General features: G+C 42.6%; 1 protein-coding gene across 4 annotated transcripts in view; it reads left to right on the forward strand.

The window, feature by feature from the left end:
* tbc1d1 (TBC1 (tre-2/USP6, BUB2, cdc16) domain family, member 1) overlaps nt 1–18,439 on the forward strand; it is a 260,206-nt gene that overhangs the window by 77,797 nt on the left and 163,970 nt on the right. The window contains exon 1 of one of the 4 annotated variants that reach the window (XM_048535110.2): nt 3,586–3,801. The exons of the other annotated variants lie outside the window; for them this stretch is intronic. Coding sequence (XP_048391067.1) covers nt 3,772–3,801 — 30 coding nt within the window. The 5' untranslated portion in view covers nt 3,586–3,771. Of the gene's footprint in view, nt 1–3,585; nt 3,802–18,439 lie in introns of those variants that run through there. 4 annotated transcript variants of the gene reach the window in all.

Consider the following 18,439-nt stretch of genomic DNA (forward strand, 5'->3'; position numbering starts at 1 on the left):
TCGTCCTCACACTCAACAACTTCTCTTTTGACTCCTCCCACTTCCTACAGACTAAGGGTGTGGCCATGGGCACCCGCATGGGCCCCAGCTATGCCTGCCTCTTTGTAGGTTACGTGGAACAGTCCCTCTTCCGCACCTACACAGGCCCCAAACCCCACCTCTTCCTCCGGTACATTGATGACTGTATCGGCGCCGCCTCTTGCTCCCCAGAGGAACTCGAACAGTTCATCCACTTCACCAACACCTTCCACCCCAACCTTCAGTTCACCTGGGCCATCTCCAGCACATCCCTCACCTTCCTGGACCTCTCAGTCTCCATCTCAGGCAACCAGCTTGTAACTGATGTCCATTTCAAGCCCACCGACTCCCACAGCTACCTAGAATACACCTCCTCGCACCCACCCTCCTGCAAAAATTCCATCCCCTATTCCCAATTCCTCCGCCTCCGCCGCATCTGCTCCCACGATAAGACATTCCACTCCTGCACATCCCAGATGTCCAAGTTCTTTAAGGACCGCAACTTTCCCCCCACAGTGATCGAGAACGCCCTTGACCGCATCTCCCGTATTTACCGCAACACATCCCTCACACCCCACCCCCGCCACAACCGCCCCAAGAGGATCCCCCTCGTTCTCACACACCACCCTACCAACCTCCGGATACAACGCATCATCCTCCGACACTTCCGCCATTTACAATCCGACCCCACCACCCAAGACATTTTTCCATCCCCTCCCCTGTCTGCTTTCCGGAGAGACCACTCTCTCCGTGACTCCCTTGTTCGCTCCACACTGCCCTCCAACCCCACCACACCCGGCACCTTCCCCTGCAACCGCAGGAAATGCTACACCTGTCCCCACACCTCCTCCCTCACCCCTATCGCAGGCCCCAAGATGACATTCCACATTAAGCAGAGGTTCACCTGCACATCTGCCAATGTGGTATACTGCATCCACTGTACCCGGTGCGGCTTCCTCTACATTGGGGAAACCAAGCGGAGGCTTGGGGATCGCTTTGCAGAACACCTCCGCTCAGTTCGCAACAAACAACTGCACCTCCCAGTCGCAAACCATTTCCACTCCCCCTCCCATTCTCTAGATGACATGTCCATCATGGGCCTCCTGCACTGCCACAATGATGCCACCCGAAGGTTGCAGGAACAGCAACTCATATTCCGCCTGGGAACGCTGCAGCGATATGGTATCAATGTGGACTTCACCAGTTTCAAAATGTCCCCTTCCCCTACTGCATCCCTCAACCAGCCTAGTTCGTCCCCTCCCCCCACTGCACCACACAACCAGCCCAGCTCTCTCTCCCCCCCCCCCCCCCCCCCCCCCCGCCCACTGCATCCCAAAACCAGTCCAACCTGTCTCTGCCTCCCTAACCGGTTCTTCCTCTCACCCATCCCTTCCTCCCACACCAAGCCGCACCCCCAGCTACCTAATAACCTCATCCCACCTCCTTGACCTGTCCGTCTTCCCTGGACTGACCTACCCCCTCCCTACCTCCCCACCTATACTCTCTCCACCTATCTTCTTTACTCTCCATCTTCGGTCCGCCTCCCCCTCTCTCCCTATTTATTCCAGCTCCCTCTCCCCATCCCCCTCTCTGATGAAGGGTCTAGGCCCGAAACGTCAGCTTTTGTGCTCCTGAGATGCTGCTTGGCCTGCTGTGTTCATCCAGCCTCACATTTGATTATCTTCAAATTCTGATGGATCCATTTTGTTTGGAAGCTGGTAACTTTAGCAGCTACAAGCCTTTTAAATTAAACCCTTGATGGAGCAATTCCTGATATTTCACTGGTAGTGTGCATGGAAATGAGTGTGACACCTTCCTGGCTGTGATCTGTTTTCTGTGTGCAGTGGTGTGCAGTATTCTGTTCTCCCAGGTCTCTGAAGTGTTTTGGGAATCTCTACTTAAACTTATTTACTTGTTCCTGGTTGACTGCTTCCACTTTCAGCATGAGGTTGAGACCAATGCAAGCTTAGCAGGGGAAAAAAAACTGGTTGTGGGTGACAATACAATGTTTTAATTTCTTTGCCTTTATGTTGTAACTTTACTTGAAGCTGACCTTTTCTGTGAGGTCCTGGGCCTGGTAGCTTAAAAGCTGAGGCCTGCAGGTTAATGTTTTTCAGCCATTTAAGGTCACTGCAGCTCCTGTGTCAAATATGAAGTGCTCATATTGCCCACTGGCAGTGATGTTAGCTCTCCAATATTGGCTAATACTGACATCCTCCAACAGAAACACTCATACAGTGATGTTATGAAAGCACTTACCTTGTGTTATTTGAATGTGAGTTTTTTTTTAAAAAGTGAAAGCAGACTGTTGTGACTGCACCCATAGCTTTCAGCGGGATGGGCAGGACTTGCTTCCCATCGGCAAACGCCTTTGTACTATTGCAGGAAGCTTGCAAAAACATTAACCCTTTACATGACAAAATGAAATCTCGCTTTAATTTTGTTCCCCCTGACCTCATAATTGCTTGGACTGTAAGCTTCCCGTGTGCAGTTCCTTTTCAAGCACCTTCCAAACCCACAGCCTCCACCAGCTGCAAAGACCAGGGCAGCAGACACCTGGGAACTTCATCCACTGTGTAAGTTTCCCATCAATCCAGACACCATCTTGACTTTGAACTATATTCATCCATTCGTTCATTCGCTCGCTCGCTCACCGATTGACTGACTGACTGACAGACATTGGGTCAGAAGCCCAGTTCACATTCCTAACAGAACTGTGAGTTGAGCTACACCATTACACTGTACCAGTTAAGGTGCTTCACCACCACCTTACGAAGAGCAATGTGAGACAGGCGATAAATACTGACCGAGCTCACAATAAGTGCATCCTTGGAGACAATTGAGACGCTCAGTAAATTTGTTGAGTTTATTTTGGCCACAGGTTAGGAGGATTAGTTTTGTTTAAGCCAGGAGCCACGTTAGTGATTTGCAGAGGGGAAACCTGGCTGCAGTACTGTCCACCTCCTTTGATCTAGCTTCATGTATTGATCTTAAATTTGGAACCGGAGATTCCTTCTAGAATCTGTTGGTGTGATCCATTCCTCAAGGTCCATGTGGAATTTCAATACAGCTCCTCGGGTAATTAAGAAAGACTTTTTTTTTAAAACCTGTAGACTGAGATGTAAAGATAATCAGAAGGCAAAATTCCCTCCCAATGATTTGTAAGTTCAAGGCATGTCATTTGTTTTAAATTCTATTGCCTTGGGTGATCAAAACCTTGTTTTCTCCCTTTCTTTTAGAAAAATTCTCCACAGTGAAACCAAGGATTTAATTCCCTTTACTTTGGAGCTATTTTAAAGGATGATAATCAGGTACAGGACTGTCAGTACTGTTTTAAAGCCAGCACTATTTACCAGCAGATTTCTTTGAATTGTATCTGCCATCATGTATTTACACAAAGCTGTCAAGCAAGAACTTCCACATTTCACAAGCTTTGTGATGAATGTGCAGAGTGCTCTGTTGGTTGAGCCACTCAGTATGGGTGGGTGTGTTCTCTCAGGCCTCAGCACATTCTCTCTACAAAGTGCAGCTGAAAAGACTACTGTAAGTCAGATTGTAAAAGGCGAGGGTGGGGAGACTGGATGATGACCTCACAATAATTAAGGCTGGGATTTGTGCAAACTGCAATGTGGACTGCCAGTACTTCATAGTTAGTATAGTGTGTAAGGAAAGCTTATGTCTGGACCTATGTAGCTAAAGGTGTATGCTTAACAGCACCCTTTTTAAAGAGACGGGTAGCTGATAACTTGTGGAATGGCACCATTGTTTAGCTGGGTAGCAAAGGTAAGGCGATTATAAAACGTTTATCATTGTCTCTACCATTATACACATTTCTCTTTTGTTTAACTTGCTGTGTACATACTGAGCTCTCGGGCATTAGAGCTGTGTTATTAACAACTTTCAGTGTTTTGCTTTTGCATAAAAATGTATACATTTTCTTGTCTCGGGCCTGTAAGTTTTCTTCAGAGACTATTAGGCAATAACTGCTAGGCAATGGAACTAAAAATGGACACTAGTCTCATAACATGAGTCAGGAATGAGCAACCTAACCAGGTGTGGAAGGTACGTTACAGGCAACCTGGAATGCTTGTACCTCAGTAGTACTCACATGCAATTAACTTTGTTTCTACTACTTTCAAATATTTCTTGTATTTAAAATTTACTTTCAAAATTGAAACTTGAAGCTCAACTAAAATTTTATTTTTGTTTCAAATGGCAGTGGGTTTTCAGTTCAGGGTCTAATTTTGATTTTTCTGAAATTAGCTTTGGTTGACCTCGTGTACTAAAGAAATTAACTTTGATTTAAAGTTTCTGCATTTATTTCATAATATATTGCGATTAATAGCATATTTTGATTCTCTGCAAAGTTTCTCTGTGCACAGCTTTCATATGTGTTGGAGATAAATAGATAATATGCTCAGTTGGAATCCTGATTTTCGGTGAGCTGACACTGGCCAGTCCTGGGCATTTCCAGTCAGGGACTGAGCCTGACATTTGATGCCAGTGCAGAAACAACTTTGGCTTATCCCCCTCTCTCTGGTGATTGGTGATGCATTAGTACTCTCTAAAAGAACAATTGTGTCTCATTACTCAAGAATTGAGACCAGCATCTGCAATGGAAAATACATCACTTATAAATTTTGCTTTGCAACAATTTACTGAACAACTTAGACTTCTGAGACACTTTGATTCATTGAAGTTATCGTTCAAGAGTTTGGAAAACTAGATGCACTGTAAAAACTGGGGAAGGTGACTGGAACCAAGGTCAAATTGAAGGCTTTGAGGAGGCTTTTCAATAAGAGGAGATCAGCAAAGGAATTCAGTGCTGCTGAGTGGTAATGATGGAAGGCTTTGTCGCTATTTGGATAGTGATGGGTGTACAGGGAGAGAGATGAGGTATTCTAGCTTAATTATGAGCAGAGAATCCGACCTGGAATATAGAAGAGTCTTCGCATAGTGGGAAGGAATGAGGGCTTAGAGACATTGTATATACAGTACTGAAGTTAATGTGGAGCCTCTGTGGGTTATTTGACTTGAAAACCTATTCAGTAGCACGTGACTGTATTTGATTATTTAAACTGGAAGAGGAATGTTGAGTGTGGGCTGTTACACCATTGGAGGTGAAAGATTAGGTCATCTTTGTGATTTTGCGTAATGGTAGATCATGATGTTGGCTGAAAGTAGTCCACCTACTGTCTCAATTTAACTTCCAAATATTCAGGGGCTGCAACCCAACAATTCATTACCAAAAAAAAATCAGATCTACAGGAAATAAAGAATAAAGCAGCATTGGGGCAACAGTTTGTATTGATGTAATGTCTTGAACCTGTAACCTGAGATGCTTTCCAGAAGCATGATTTATCACACTGAATTGAGCAAATGAGATATAGAGGTGTGCTGAAGTAACTCTTAATTACTTTTTGTTCAAAAGGGCAGTCTTTACTTATGCTTTGGTCTATGAAAACCCTGTTTTGAATGCTGTGGGATCTAGCTATTGCTCATCTTTGATACATAACATCCAAAACAAAACATTTTCATTTCACGGTTTTAAATCCCTTTGTGGCCCTAACCTTTGCACCCAATCTCTCTCCAATCCCCAGCTGCATTTAAAAGCACTCGGTTCTCCTTAAATCCAAGTTCTTTATAATCCCTCACTGTCACCCCCAGTGGATGACATTTGTGGCTTGACTCGCCAGGTTCATTCTCTAATTTGCTATGAATCCTCTCAAACTCTGTCTTCTCCGAGACCCTGCATAAAACGTATTTAAACAAGCGGTTCATCATTTCCCCCAATGTCTCTCCTCCATTGACTCGCACCCAATTCTTTTCAAACACCTCAGTGTGGTATTTTGGTTTGTTTACCTCTTAGAGGGGGTGTGTGGAGATTTAAAAAGAACAAATTCCACAGATTTGGCAATATCAAACAGCAGTGTGTGTTAACTTGTTGAGAAAGCTTGTGATCCTCCTTGTAGTCCAGGCCAAGAATCTCTAACTTGTTAAGGCAGGCTGAATGCTCACAGAAATGGCTGGCAGCTTTCCATTGCTTATCCCAGGAACTGTGGCTGAAAGCCCTCCTTTCGCTGTGGCTCAGCTCCTTGAATGAGATATCACTAAAACAACTAGTATCAGAGCTGGTGAGATGAAAACTCTAAACCTGCATCAAAGCAGATAGCAATTTGCTTTTTGCTTGTGATCGTAGCAAGCGCGCTCTCCATGGATACTGCCTGACCCTCTGATTTCTAGCATTTGTTGTTTTCAGTACAGATTCCAACATCTGCAGTAATTTGCTTTGCTCCTGCTTTTTGTTTGTGTTTGGCATGGGATTCAAAGCTGTGATTTGAGGCAAATTTCTTTCAATTAGCTCCTTTTACAGCTTCAAACTGTTCAAAACATTATACCAAAGTTAATGATACGTTCAAAAATATTGGGATGTTTTCGTAAAATAGGTGTTTTGACCACCTCCCTCTGTATACAGTTCTAGCCATCTAATGATCTCCTATGGAAACCTTGCCTAATACTTTGTTGAGAGTGGTGTGCATAGAAAGGAGACAAAGTCTCAGAGTTTCACTTAAAAAAAAATTGATTTTAGGGGTAGAATTAATAAAGAACCATGCGTCTGCTTGTGTTCTTTCTGTTATATGCTGCTGTTAGCATTCTGATCCTAACAAAAAGGCACTGTATCTGAGCAGTGTATTTGGGAAGTTAAGGGAGAGCACGTGGGACTAAACTTAACTTGGATTTAGTTGGATGTCTCCCAAACTAAACAGCAGAGACTCAGATTTCAGGCTGAATTCAATTCCAGCTCGTGCGGCATGTAACTGTGTATAACTTAGAAAGAGCATCTTTCATTTTATTTATAAATAGAGAGAATATATTTCAACTAGTAGGTACAGAATGTGCATGAAGGGTTTGCACCATTTATTGGAAGAAATGACAGTGCCTGTAAAATCTGGTTTTTGAATTGGTGTGGTTCCAATTTGTTGTATGGGGCTGACTGACTAACTAAAGGAAACATCTGTTCCACATCCTGTGCTCCCATCAACCTTAAACTCTAATGCCACAAGATCCAGTTTTGTCATTTGATATTACCAGTCAATACATTGGCAGCTTAGTTGATCACGACTGACTGAATGCTCTTAAATTCTTCAACATGGAGTTTTGTGTGTCTTATAATACTTAATTTGCCTGAATATTAGAAAACATGCGATTAAGTTTTGTGAATGTGCATGCTGTGGGTTCCTGTGCACTTAAATTGCAGTCATGTCAGCCATTTTGTCAACAGGCCTCCTGCTCAATGATATTCCACACGAAATAGTACCTGTTCATAAACTTGCCAAGGTTACTGGTAAGGGGATATTGGCTGGTGTTTCCAAACCTCTTCTTTCCCTTGATATTGTTTCACAGCATTTGGATGTTTCTGGGTTGCTACGCAGTTTCAGAGGGATGTTAACTGTCAGCCACCATGTAGGCCAGACTGGGTTAGGACAGTGGATTTTGTTTCCTAAAGATGGTAGTGAACTGAATTTTTACAGCCATTGACAATAGTTGCCATGGTAACAATTAGACTGACTTTAAATTCTTGGTTTTTTTATGGAATGAATTAAGATCCATCAATTGCTGGGATTTGAGCCTATGACCCCACAACATTAGGCTAGGTTAGGCCTCTCGATCGTTAGTGCAGTGGCATTATTGCTAAGCAACTGGCTCCCACTAATGCAGGTACTTTGTATACTAGGTAGCTATTCGCATCAGAACTTTACATATGTTTGCAATCATTTAAGACAAATTCAGGATTTTCAACCGTGCCTGTATGTAGTTTATGATATGGTCAGACACTGACAAGGCTCATCAGTCAGTGGCCGGCAGGCCAAGGTACCAGTGAACAGCAAGGCCAATAAATAGTCGGTATCAATTTATAAAATTCATTTTAGAGAAGAATGTCATTGTCTAGGCCACCATCTGTTGCCTATCCCTAAAAGACCTGGTGGTGAGCTGTGCAGTGTAGGTACCGTCAGAGTGCTGTTAGGAACAGGCTTTTATGACTTTGATCCAGACACTGTTTTTTTTCCACTATGATATAGTTCCAAGGTAGGCTTGGAGTATTTACTCGAAGATGATGCCCATGTATCTGCTGCTGATGCCCTTCTATGTGGCAGAATTCAGAGATTTAAAAGTGCTGATGAAACAACCATTATAGGTTGCTGCTTTGCACCTTGTAGATGGTACTTTCTGTTATCACAGAGCATCGGTGGAAGACAAAGTGAATGTTAAAGGTGATGGATGATCTGCCAATCAAGCAACTGCCCTGCCATAGAAGGTGTTGAGCTTCTTTTGGGGCTGCACCTTTCCAGGAAAATAGGGAGTGTTCCTTGTGCTTTGTAGATGTGGACAGATGTTTGAGAATCAGGAGGTGAGCTGTTTGCACCAGGTTGTCTGAATGCTGACTTGTGCTTGTAATCACAGTATTTGCAATGCTGGCCCAGTTCAATATTTTTAGCCAGGATAGCCTTCAGGATATGGACAGTGGAAGCTTGACTTGATGATACTGCCATTGAACATCAGGAGCAATGGTTAGACTCTGTTGTTAGAGATGGTCATTGCCTGGCACTTGTGTAACATGAATGTTACTAGCCCCTTTTCAGCCCAATCTCAAATATGTTGTCCAGGTGTTGCTACTTTTGGATATGGACTGCTTCAGTACCTAAAGTATCACGAATGATGCTGAACATTGTGCATTAGTGAATGTCCTTACTTCTGACCTTTATAATGGAAGGAAGGTCATTAATGAAGTAGTTGAGGATGGTTGGACTGAGGATCCTATGTTGAGGAACTCCTGCAGATATGACCTAGAACTGAGAACCTCCAATAATCTCAACCATCTTTCTGTCTGCTAAGTATGCATTCAACTGGTGGAGAGTATTTTCCCTGTTGCCTACTGACGCCAGTTTGGCTAGGGCTCATTCAAGCCGCGCTCACTGAAATTCTGTGTTGATGTCAAGAGAAGTTAATCTTACTTCATTTCTGGAGTTCAGTTCTTTGTGCACCTAAATCCTTCTGTATGTTGATGCTACTAAGAGTTCTGCCATTTACTGTAAACTTCACCCCTGGATTAGATTTTCAAAAATACATGACCGAGCATTTATTTGGATTAAATTCCATCTGCCATTTCTCCACCTGTCTCCAGCCTATCTATCTCCTGCTGCGTCCTCTGGTGGTCCTCTTGCTATCTGCAGCTCCCCGGTCTTTGTGATCCAATAACTTACGAATCAGGCGACGCTCATTCTCCTCCAAATGATTTACACATGTTACAATCAACAGGGGCCCCAGCACTGATCCCTGTAGAACACCACTGTCACAGACCTCCAGTCAACAAGAAATCATTTCACTGTGATTAAGCCAGTTCTGTATCCATCTTACCAGTTCACCACCGATCCCACGTAACTTCACCTTTTTGTATCAGTCTGCTATGAAGGAACTTGTCAAAGGCCCTTCTAAAGTCAATATACACAACATGCTCTGCCCTCATCAATTGTCTTTGACATTTTTTAAAAAAGTGATAGTCAAGTTTATGAGACACAACCTTCCCTGCACAAAGCCATGCTGCCTATCGCTAATAAGTTCATATTTTTCAAAATGTGAGTAAATCCCCTATGAATCTTCTGCAGTGATTTCCCTGCCACTGATGTAAGGCTCACTGGCTTGTAACTCCCCAGATTATTCCCATGGCTCTTCATAAGCAAAAGAACAACATTGTCAATTCTCCACTTCTCTGGGACCTCTCCTGTGACAAAAGATGATACAAAGATTTCGTACAAAGCCCCAGAGGTTTCTTCCCACACCTTCCTTAGTATTTTGGGATTGACCCCATCAGGTGCTGGGGACTAGTCTACCTTAATGCTTGTTTTTTAAATACGCCCAACATCATTCTTTAAAAAATATATTGACATGCAGAATATCAAGATACCCTTCAAGGTCCTCCATCCACCAAGTCTTTCTCTTTGGTGAATATGAATGCAAAGTATTTGTTGAAGACCTCTCACATTCCCTCCAGCTCCCCCCCACACATTCCTTCCTTTTGTCCTTGAGTGGACCTACCCTTTCCTTAGCTGCCCTCTTGCCCCTTATATATGCCATTATTTGAACCTATTTTTGGGGAACAGAACATAATAACAAAAGCCGGGACCTGTTCATAATATGAAGTGTTTTTTTGGTGACATAACCAGTTCAAAGGCTGTCTTATTTTTAAACTCACAAGTGAAAATGAATGTTGAGGTAGAATATTTGTTAACTTTGATAGCTTGGCTGCAAAAATTGTGACTAAAACCATATTATTTTGGTAGGAACGTCTGTAGATAGGGCTGCACAGTGGCTCAGTGGTTAGCACTGTTGCCTCACAGCTCCAGGGACCTGGGTTCGATTCCACCCTCTGGTGTCTGTGTGGAATTTGCACATTCTCCCCGTGTTTGCATGGGTTTCCTGCAGGTGCTCCAGTTTCCTTCTACAGTCAAAAAATATGCCAGTTAGGTGGAATGGTCATGCAAAATTATCTAGGGATAAGATCTATGATTCTATATTTGATCAGGGATATGGTAGTACTGTCACTAGAGAAGTAATCCAGAGCCTTGGGCTAACATACTAGGAACACGAGTTCCAAGCCCGCTATGCCAGGTTGAAAAAAAATTCAGATTTGGTAATTTAAGTTTGGAATTAAAACTAGTCTAATGTCAATTGTTGCTTTTAAAAAAAAATCTGGTTTGCTAATGTTGTAAGGGGGCTTCAGTGGGATTTAGGCAAGGGGTTTGTGTGCGTGTGCGTGCGCGCACACGCACACGTACCCATCCCTGTCGCCCTGTATCCACTGCGGCGAACCCGCCCGGTCTGCACATCCTGGGTCGCTGGGCAATTCGGCATGGCCAATCCACCCAACCCTGCACATGTTTGGACTGTGGGAGGACACACGAGCATCTGGAGGAGATCCACTTAAACATGGGCACAATATGCAGTGCAACTTGGTAAAATGAAGTTTTACGCTTTTGGAGAAACAGAACGACTGTGTGTTATTTAAATGGTGCTCTATTGAGAACTGTGGGCATACGTAAAGATCTGTGTATCCTGGTATACCAGTCACTGAAAGTGTACAGGCAGGTACAGCAACGATTAGACGGATGTCGTATTGACCTTTTTATTGCAAAAAGTTTTGAGTTCAGAAGTACCAATGTCTTACTGCAGCCATACAGGGTCTTGGGTAAGACAATGCCTAGAGTATTACATGCACTTTTAGTTTCTCTACTTTAGATAAGGTATATTTGCCACAGAGGGAGTGGAGTGGATGTTCACTTGGCTGATGGGGATGGTAAGATTATACTAATTGAAGAGGTTGATTCACCTTAATCTGTATTAGGTAGAGTTTAGAAAGATAAAAGAGGGCCTATTTGAGTTGTATAAAATTCTAACAGGGCTGCACAAATGGATGCAGCGAGGATGGTTTTCCTTGTAGGAAAGTTTAGAAGCAGGCAATGCAGTCTCAGGATGTAGGGTGGACCATTCAGGAATGAGATGAGGAAAATTATTCTTCATTCAAAGGGTAACAAAGCTGTGGATCTTTTGAGTCTCCCCCTCACTGAGACCCCCTGCACTCTCCAGTTCCGGCTTCCCAGAAATTGTTTGCAGATCCAGTACTTTCCAACTGACATCTCTTTGAGGTAATTTTCACTCAAATGAGGGGCACAAGTACCACCTCCAGCCATGTGCTGCTCCTTACGGCCTTGGAATGGCTGTACCAGAGCCAGTATTGCTGGGAACTGTCAATTCCTGGTTCTTTAAATGGCTGGAAGGTAAATTCCATCACCAGAAATTCTCCTGTGGCTGTTGCAGTTGTGTTCTCCTGGTGATAGGCAGAATCTGACTCCTCATCTGCGGTCCTGTTATTTTCTCTACATATGCTTTTAGAGGATCAACAAAGTTGTTGATTGCTTCACACTGAAAGTGCTGGAATATATAACAGGTATGGCATCATCTTGAAGAAAAATTTATGTTGACAAACTGTTAGCTTAAGACAGACAGACATATTTTCATTGATCCACTAAGCTATCTTGTTCTGATGTGAGATAACAAGGTGTAGGGCTGGATGAACTTCAGGCCAAGCAGCAGCATATGAGTAGGAAAGCTTGATGTTTGGGGCCTGGCTGCTTCTGAAGAAACGTCAGCTTTCCTGCTCATATGATGCTCCTTGACCTGCTGTGGTAATCCAACTCTACACCTTGTTATCTCAGATTCTCCAGCATCCGCAGTTCCTACTTGTTCTGATGTGATTTGCTTTTAACTTAGCTGTATTTGCTTCTTTGCATATAGTAACTTTAACACCCCAACCCCTCTAAGTTCCCAGTTGATTATTTAGGATTTGATTCTTAGAAGCAAATGCAGTTACTATGAAAGGACACAACTTCTACTGTTATATTCAGGATTCTACAGACAAGATCCCAACTGTCCAGTAACTTAAAGATAATAAAATGTGAGGCTGGATGAACACAGCAGGCCAAGCAGCATCTCAGGAGCACAAAAGCTGACGTTTCGGGCCTAGACCCTTCATCAGAGAGGTTTCTGATGAAGGGTCTAGGCCCAAAACGTCAGCTTTTGTGCTCCTGAGATGCTGCTTGGCCTGCTGTGTTCATCCAGCCTCACATTTTATTATCTTGGAATTCTCCAGCATCTGCAGTTCCCATTATCTCTGTCCAGTAACTTAGCTGCCTGCTTGGAATGATGCTCAAACTTCAGTCTTTCTAACATGTGTCACAAAATCACAAACTAAATGCAATCTCGGTTCGTGCTGCATAATGTCTTAGTAACTCTACAAAGTTCATGACTTTCTTGCCTTAGCGTGGTAGGCTAGTATTTATATTGCTGGTTGCATAGATCACTACCAGTTAAGAACGAAATCCCAAGACAAACGTTTAAGGCTGTTCCCAGGAACCCTAAAACAACACCCTATTGCAACCGGCAAAAATTGCAGTAGGTGTGCATGGATTACTACCAGTTCGGAAGATCAAGAATTCAAACTCACTGTGTGTTAGAGCACAATACCTCACTATACTGTTGTTCTATTGAATTTAACGAATTTTGTTTTTGGCTCAGGAAAATGTACATCATCCCACGTCACTGTTGGAATGGAACATGGTGTTTGTCTACTGTCCTAGCAAAAACAGACTAACTAAATAATTCATTCATCTACTGTTTGTGAGACCTACCCTTCTACATGTCATTGTACAATGCATTGGGAGGTTCTGAGGAGGATGAAATGGAAGTTTATTCACATCAGGGTCAAGCATTGCAGAGCGTGGTAACTTTCTCAAGCACATTATGGGAAGGATCTTGTGCAACATGCGAATCGAGTGAAGAACAGAGCTGGGCACTGAGCGCTGGGAATTCTGTGTGGGGAAATTAGTGTGTGAGGGAGACAAAGAAAGTTAGACAGATTCATATTTGTATGCAGCATCTACTTATTACTTCTAAGTTTAAAACAGTGAGGCACAGTTACATTTTTCTGGAACCTCCCTCTGGAGTTTTCCCATATTTTCATATTTGGCATATTTCTGCAGAATTTCTGTTGTAACTGGAACATGCATGTCGCTTACTGTTTCAGAACCTTCAAGTTTTATTCCATGAGTTTATCCCAGCATGCAAATAAGCAGCTTCTGGCCTTGTCAATCAGGCAACACTAATGTAAGATGAGTCACTAATGTCCTAGCTGCCAGAGCTGCTGACTTGCCCCTGCTTCATCTTTACTGGAGTCAGAATAAACAAACGTGGAAAATTTCCCAATGTGTTCAATGTTGATTTGATTCATTCAGGATGTACGTCTTGTCCTGAATATGTGTGACCTCTTCAACTGCTCTTCATAAAGTTGAGCCCTTTATCCCAGCAATGTGAGGAGTGAATCCACTTTGAGCTGCTTTTAAAGGAATTGTATCCCCTTTCAAATTAGGAAACCAAAACCAAAATCCAGAAGCCTAGGCTCATTTTCAGAGAACATGGATTTGAATCCCACCATGGTGGGCAGTGAAATTTGAATACAATAAAAATCTGGAACAAAAGGCTAGACTAATGGTGTCCTTTATAACTACTATTGATTTTTTAAAAAAAAAATCTTGTCCTCAAGCAAAGGAAACTGGCCTACATGTGACTCCAGTCCGAGCATTTAGTGATAGCTAACAAATGCTGGTCTGGCCGCTGATGCCCATATATATGTAGTAAGTAGATGAGGGCCCAGTACTGATCCAGAAGTTGCATGTTTCCAACCTGAAATAACCCATTTATCCCTGCTGTCTTGCTGTCAGCTAAACCATCTTTCACCATACTAACATGTTACCCCCTACATCATGTCCCCTTATCATGTGCAGAACCTTTGTGGCATCTGGAAATCCAAGCACATCACGTGGATTCCCAGCTCAGCCTGGAATTTTTTCTTCCTTTTTAAAAAAAAATTAGTTTAACGCAACTGTTCTTTCACAAAGCCTTGTTCGGTCTGTGTGGTCACATTATAATTTTCTAAGAATCGTGCTATAACTCTGTTAATAATGGACTCCAGACCATTTCCAATGACAGGTGTAAGGCTGTATACATTTCTGCCTCCCTCTTCTCAGTCTGCTACCTTGTTGCCCAGTACAAAACATTTATTCAAACCCTGCACCATTTCTTTGGGGAATTAATAGCAGAAAACACAGTCTTACTCTCGAGGGCCAACACTTGTGTTAGTTAATCTTTCCCTGTTTAAATACTTGTTGAATCTCTCATTTATATTGCAATTTATATTCTTCCTATATTACTAGAGTGAGCATCCTCTATTACTCTGTTTTCTGTCTCTCTATTTTCATAATCACCCTTTGCTGATTCTTAAAGTCTGTCCAATTCTCTGATCTTTTGTCAACCTTTGATTTTTACAGTGTTGCTCCCAAATTCATACTGTCCTTATCTTCCTTTTTGAGAACGTTTCTTTCTCACAGGCATGAATCTTTGCGAGTTATTAATTACCCTCTTAAAAGTCTTTAATTGCAATTCTTCTGACCAATTTTTAATCTCCTCTCCCAGTTTACCTCGACCACCCCTGCTTTCATACTCTGTTACCTTTTTATTCAGATTTAAAACCCTAACCATGGACCAACACTACAACTGTCAAACTGAACATGAATAGAGATAATGGGAACTGCAGATGCTGGAGAATCCGAGATAACAAAGTGTGGGGCTGGATGAACACAGCAGGCCAAGCAGCATCTCAGGAGCACAAAAGCTGACGTTTCGGACCTTGACCGAAATTCTGTTTAGTGATCGCTGTAACCTCGGAACTCATTTACCGTGAGGTTATTGATTTAATCCCATCTCATTGCACGTCAATAAGTTTTACAATAGCCTGTTCCCTCCTTGGTTTAGAATGCATTGGTCTAAGAAATTGTTCTGATGTGATTCGATGAATTCTTTTTCTAAGCTTCCTTTACCAATTTAGTTTTTCCAATATTCATGTAGATTAAAGTCACTGATAATTACTGCTGCATATTTCTTGGCTGCTCTGTTTTTGCTCCCTCTTTGCTTCATATTTCAGAATAACTACTGTTCGGGAACCTATAAGCCTTTCCCATAAGGCAAACTTAATTATCTATCTTGATCTTTCAAGGCCCTTTCTCGGTATTGAAAACTGATGTCCCCTGAATGAACAGAACCATCGTCTTTTCCGAAATGTCGAATCGCTTTTCACAATCGAGCCCCAGCCATCGTCACATTTTAATAATCGCTCTGTAAAGTTCAAAAGGTCATACATATTTATCTTAATCTCCGGGAGCATTTCTTCCCCGCTGGTACAAATTCTGCTTGTGTTCAGATACAAGACCTTAAACTCTGTCACGCAATGTTTTCGATCCATCTGAGCCCTTAGAGTCACAGAGATACTTAGCAGGGAAACAGACATTTCGGTCCAATTCGTCCATGCCAACCAGACACATCAAATAAAATCTAATCCCATTTGCCAGCATTTGGCCCATATCCCTATAAATACTTCCTATTCACATATCCATCCAGATACCTTTTGGATGTTGTAATTATATTAGCTTCCACCACTTCCTCTGGCAGCTCATTTCATACACTCCCCACCCTCTGCATGAAAACGTTGCCCCTCAGATCCCTTTTAAATCTTTCCCCTCTCACCTTAAACTTATGCCGTCTAGTTTTGGACCCCCTCCCACCTCTGGGAAAAGGCCTTGACTATTCATCATGTCCATGCCCCACGTGATTTTATAAACATCTATAATGTCGCCCAGTCTATCCAGCCTCTGCCTAAGGGCTCAGCCCCTCTAACCCTGGCAACATCCTTGTAAATCTTTTCTGAACCCTTTTCACAACATCCTCCCTATATCAGGGAGACTAGAACGGCACACAGTATTCCAATATTAGCTGAACCAAAATCCTGTACAGCTGCATCTTGACCTCCCAACTCCTATACTTGATGCACTGGCCAATAAAGGTAACCTTAGCAAACACCTGGATTGGACTGCAAGTCAACCCTTATTCTGAAAATCATTGTGTCCAGCAAGCCAGTATTTCTGCAGTATTGCATTGGATGATCTTGAATATTTGTTAATCATATCATGAGATTTGACTTTGTTCCTGCTGAGTCAGCAAGTTACAATTTCATTTTTTCCACTTGCATGATTTAAGGAAGGTGATGGTATAATAATTTCATTGCACTAGCAATGGAATCCTGCCTAGTTGTGTGCATAGGTGTAGCTCCAGCAACGTTCAAGGAGCTGGATACCATCCAGGGCATAGCAATCCCCTTGATTGGCACCCTACCTTCAACCTTCACCCTTCACTTCCTCCACGACTGATGTTTAGAAGCAGTGTGTTACTCACCAAAGATCTGCTAACAGCTATGCCCTCACCCACTACCTAGAAGGACAAGGGCAGCTGCTTGCATGTTACTTAACTGGCACTGGGTTAAAACTGTGGAACTTCCTTTCTAAAAGCATTGCTGTTGTGCCTCTACCCCATGGAATGCAGTGGTTCAAGGAGACAATTCACCAGCCCCTTCTCCAGGGCAATTCGGGGTGACTATAAATGCTGACCCAGCCAGTGATTCCCAATTCCATGACCAAATAAAACATGGATTTCCGTTGTTGTTTTGTCTGGGCAGTAGAAGGTGTAGATGGGAAGATGCTGTCATGAGCCTCTATTTCCAAGGAGCACTTCCTTTGTCAGACTGTAATAGGAGTGTGTACCGGGTAAAGATTCGCTGACCCTGAGATACACCAAATGTCTCTACCATCCATTTGGAGAACTCATTATCTCTCTGAACTTTACTTTACCTATGCAAATACAGCTGCTAAGCTACCTTGTCAATGTATGCTGCTTCGTGGGCATGTTCGGGACATTGAGACAATTCAAATTGATTTAGAATCAAAAATGAAAACTCTGTTCACTTGTTCATGTTTGCATTTAATTTCATTACTTACATCTGCCCACCACTGAAGAGATTTTACTTTATTGGTAGTTTCCTCATATTGGTGTCCACAAATCTCTAACATATCCAGCTTTGTTACTTTCTTAATTTAACCAGACATATTCGCTTTTGTTTTGTAATTTTCATTAAGTCAGCCGACAGAGGTAAGTTGCATAGGACTGGTATGTTCTATTTATGGTTTGGATAATGATGTCACAGTAGTGAGGAATTTTACAGAAGCTTGATTTGTGCCTTGCTGTGTTTATAAAGCAACATTTGTGTGTTTGTGCTTAATGCTAATAATAATATTACAGCAAGGCTCCCTAAAGGCATGTGACACACAATGGTGAGCTGAGACTTCCCAAAACACACAACAGTCAAAGGATAGATCTGAACAAATCTTCCTGTATGTGTGAGATAATGTTTTCAAATGCAATTTTGCAAATTTTTAAATAATCCCAAAGTATTTGGCTTCACTCTGGCAGAATGTTGAATAAGTGTTCCTGTGCCCCAATTGCCTCCATATGTCACTGGGTGCACCTATAAAGCTTTAAGGACAAATAATAAATTGTCAAACTGGATGTTGCTGACTGAGGCATTCAAAATCGCTTTTTACTACTGGCAAGACCCGTTCCCATGCTTTTAAATGGGATTGAAATACGTAGGGCTATTTCAGAAAGCAGCCTCTTACTTTTTCTTCCGAAAGTCCTGGAAATACTAACCACATGCAGAAGGAATGGCAACCTGGAGTTGTTGTTCTTTGCTCCCTTTTCCTGAAATGCTTGTGTGAAATCACCCCCCCCCCCTTCCAGATGCTGACCACGTGTCAATTGGCCCCAGTTAATGCAGTCAATGTGCATTCGGGAATGGCCAATACACTTAGTGGTTCGCTCCAAGCAGTATCACAGTGGGGACTTCTGCTGGCTTCAACATGCCTGG

This window comes from Stegostoma tigrinum, chromosome 1, assembly GCF_030684315.1.
Source record: "Stegostoma tigrinum isolate sSteTig4 chromosome 1, sSteTig4.hap1, whole genome shotgun sequence".
In the NCBI taxonomy this organism is placed as follows: Eukaryota; Metazoa; Chordata; class Chondrichthyes; order Orectolobiformes; family Stegostomatidae; genus Stegostoma; species Stegostoma tigrinum.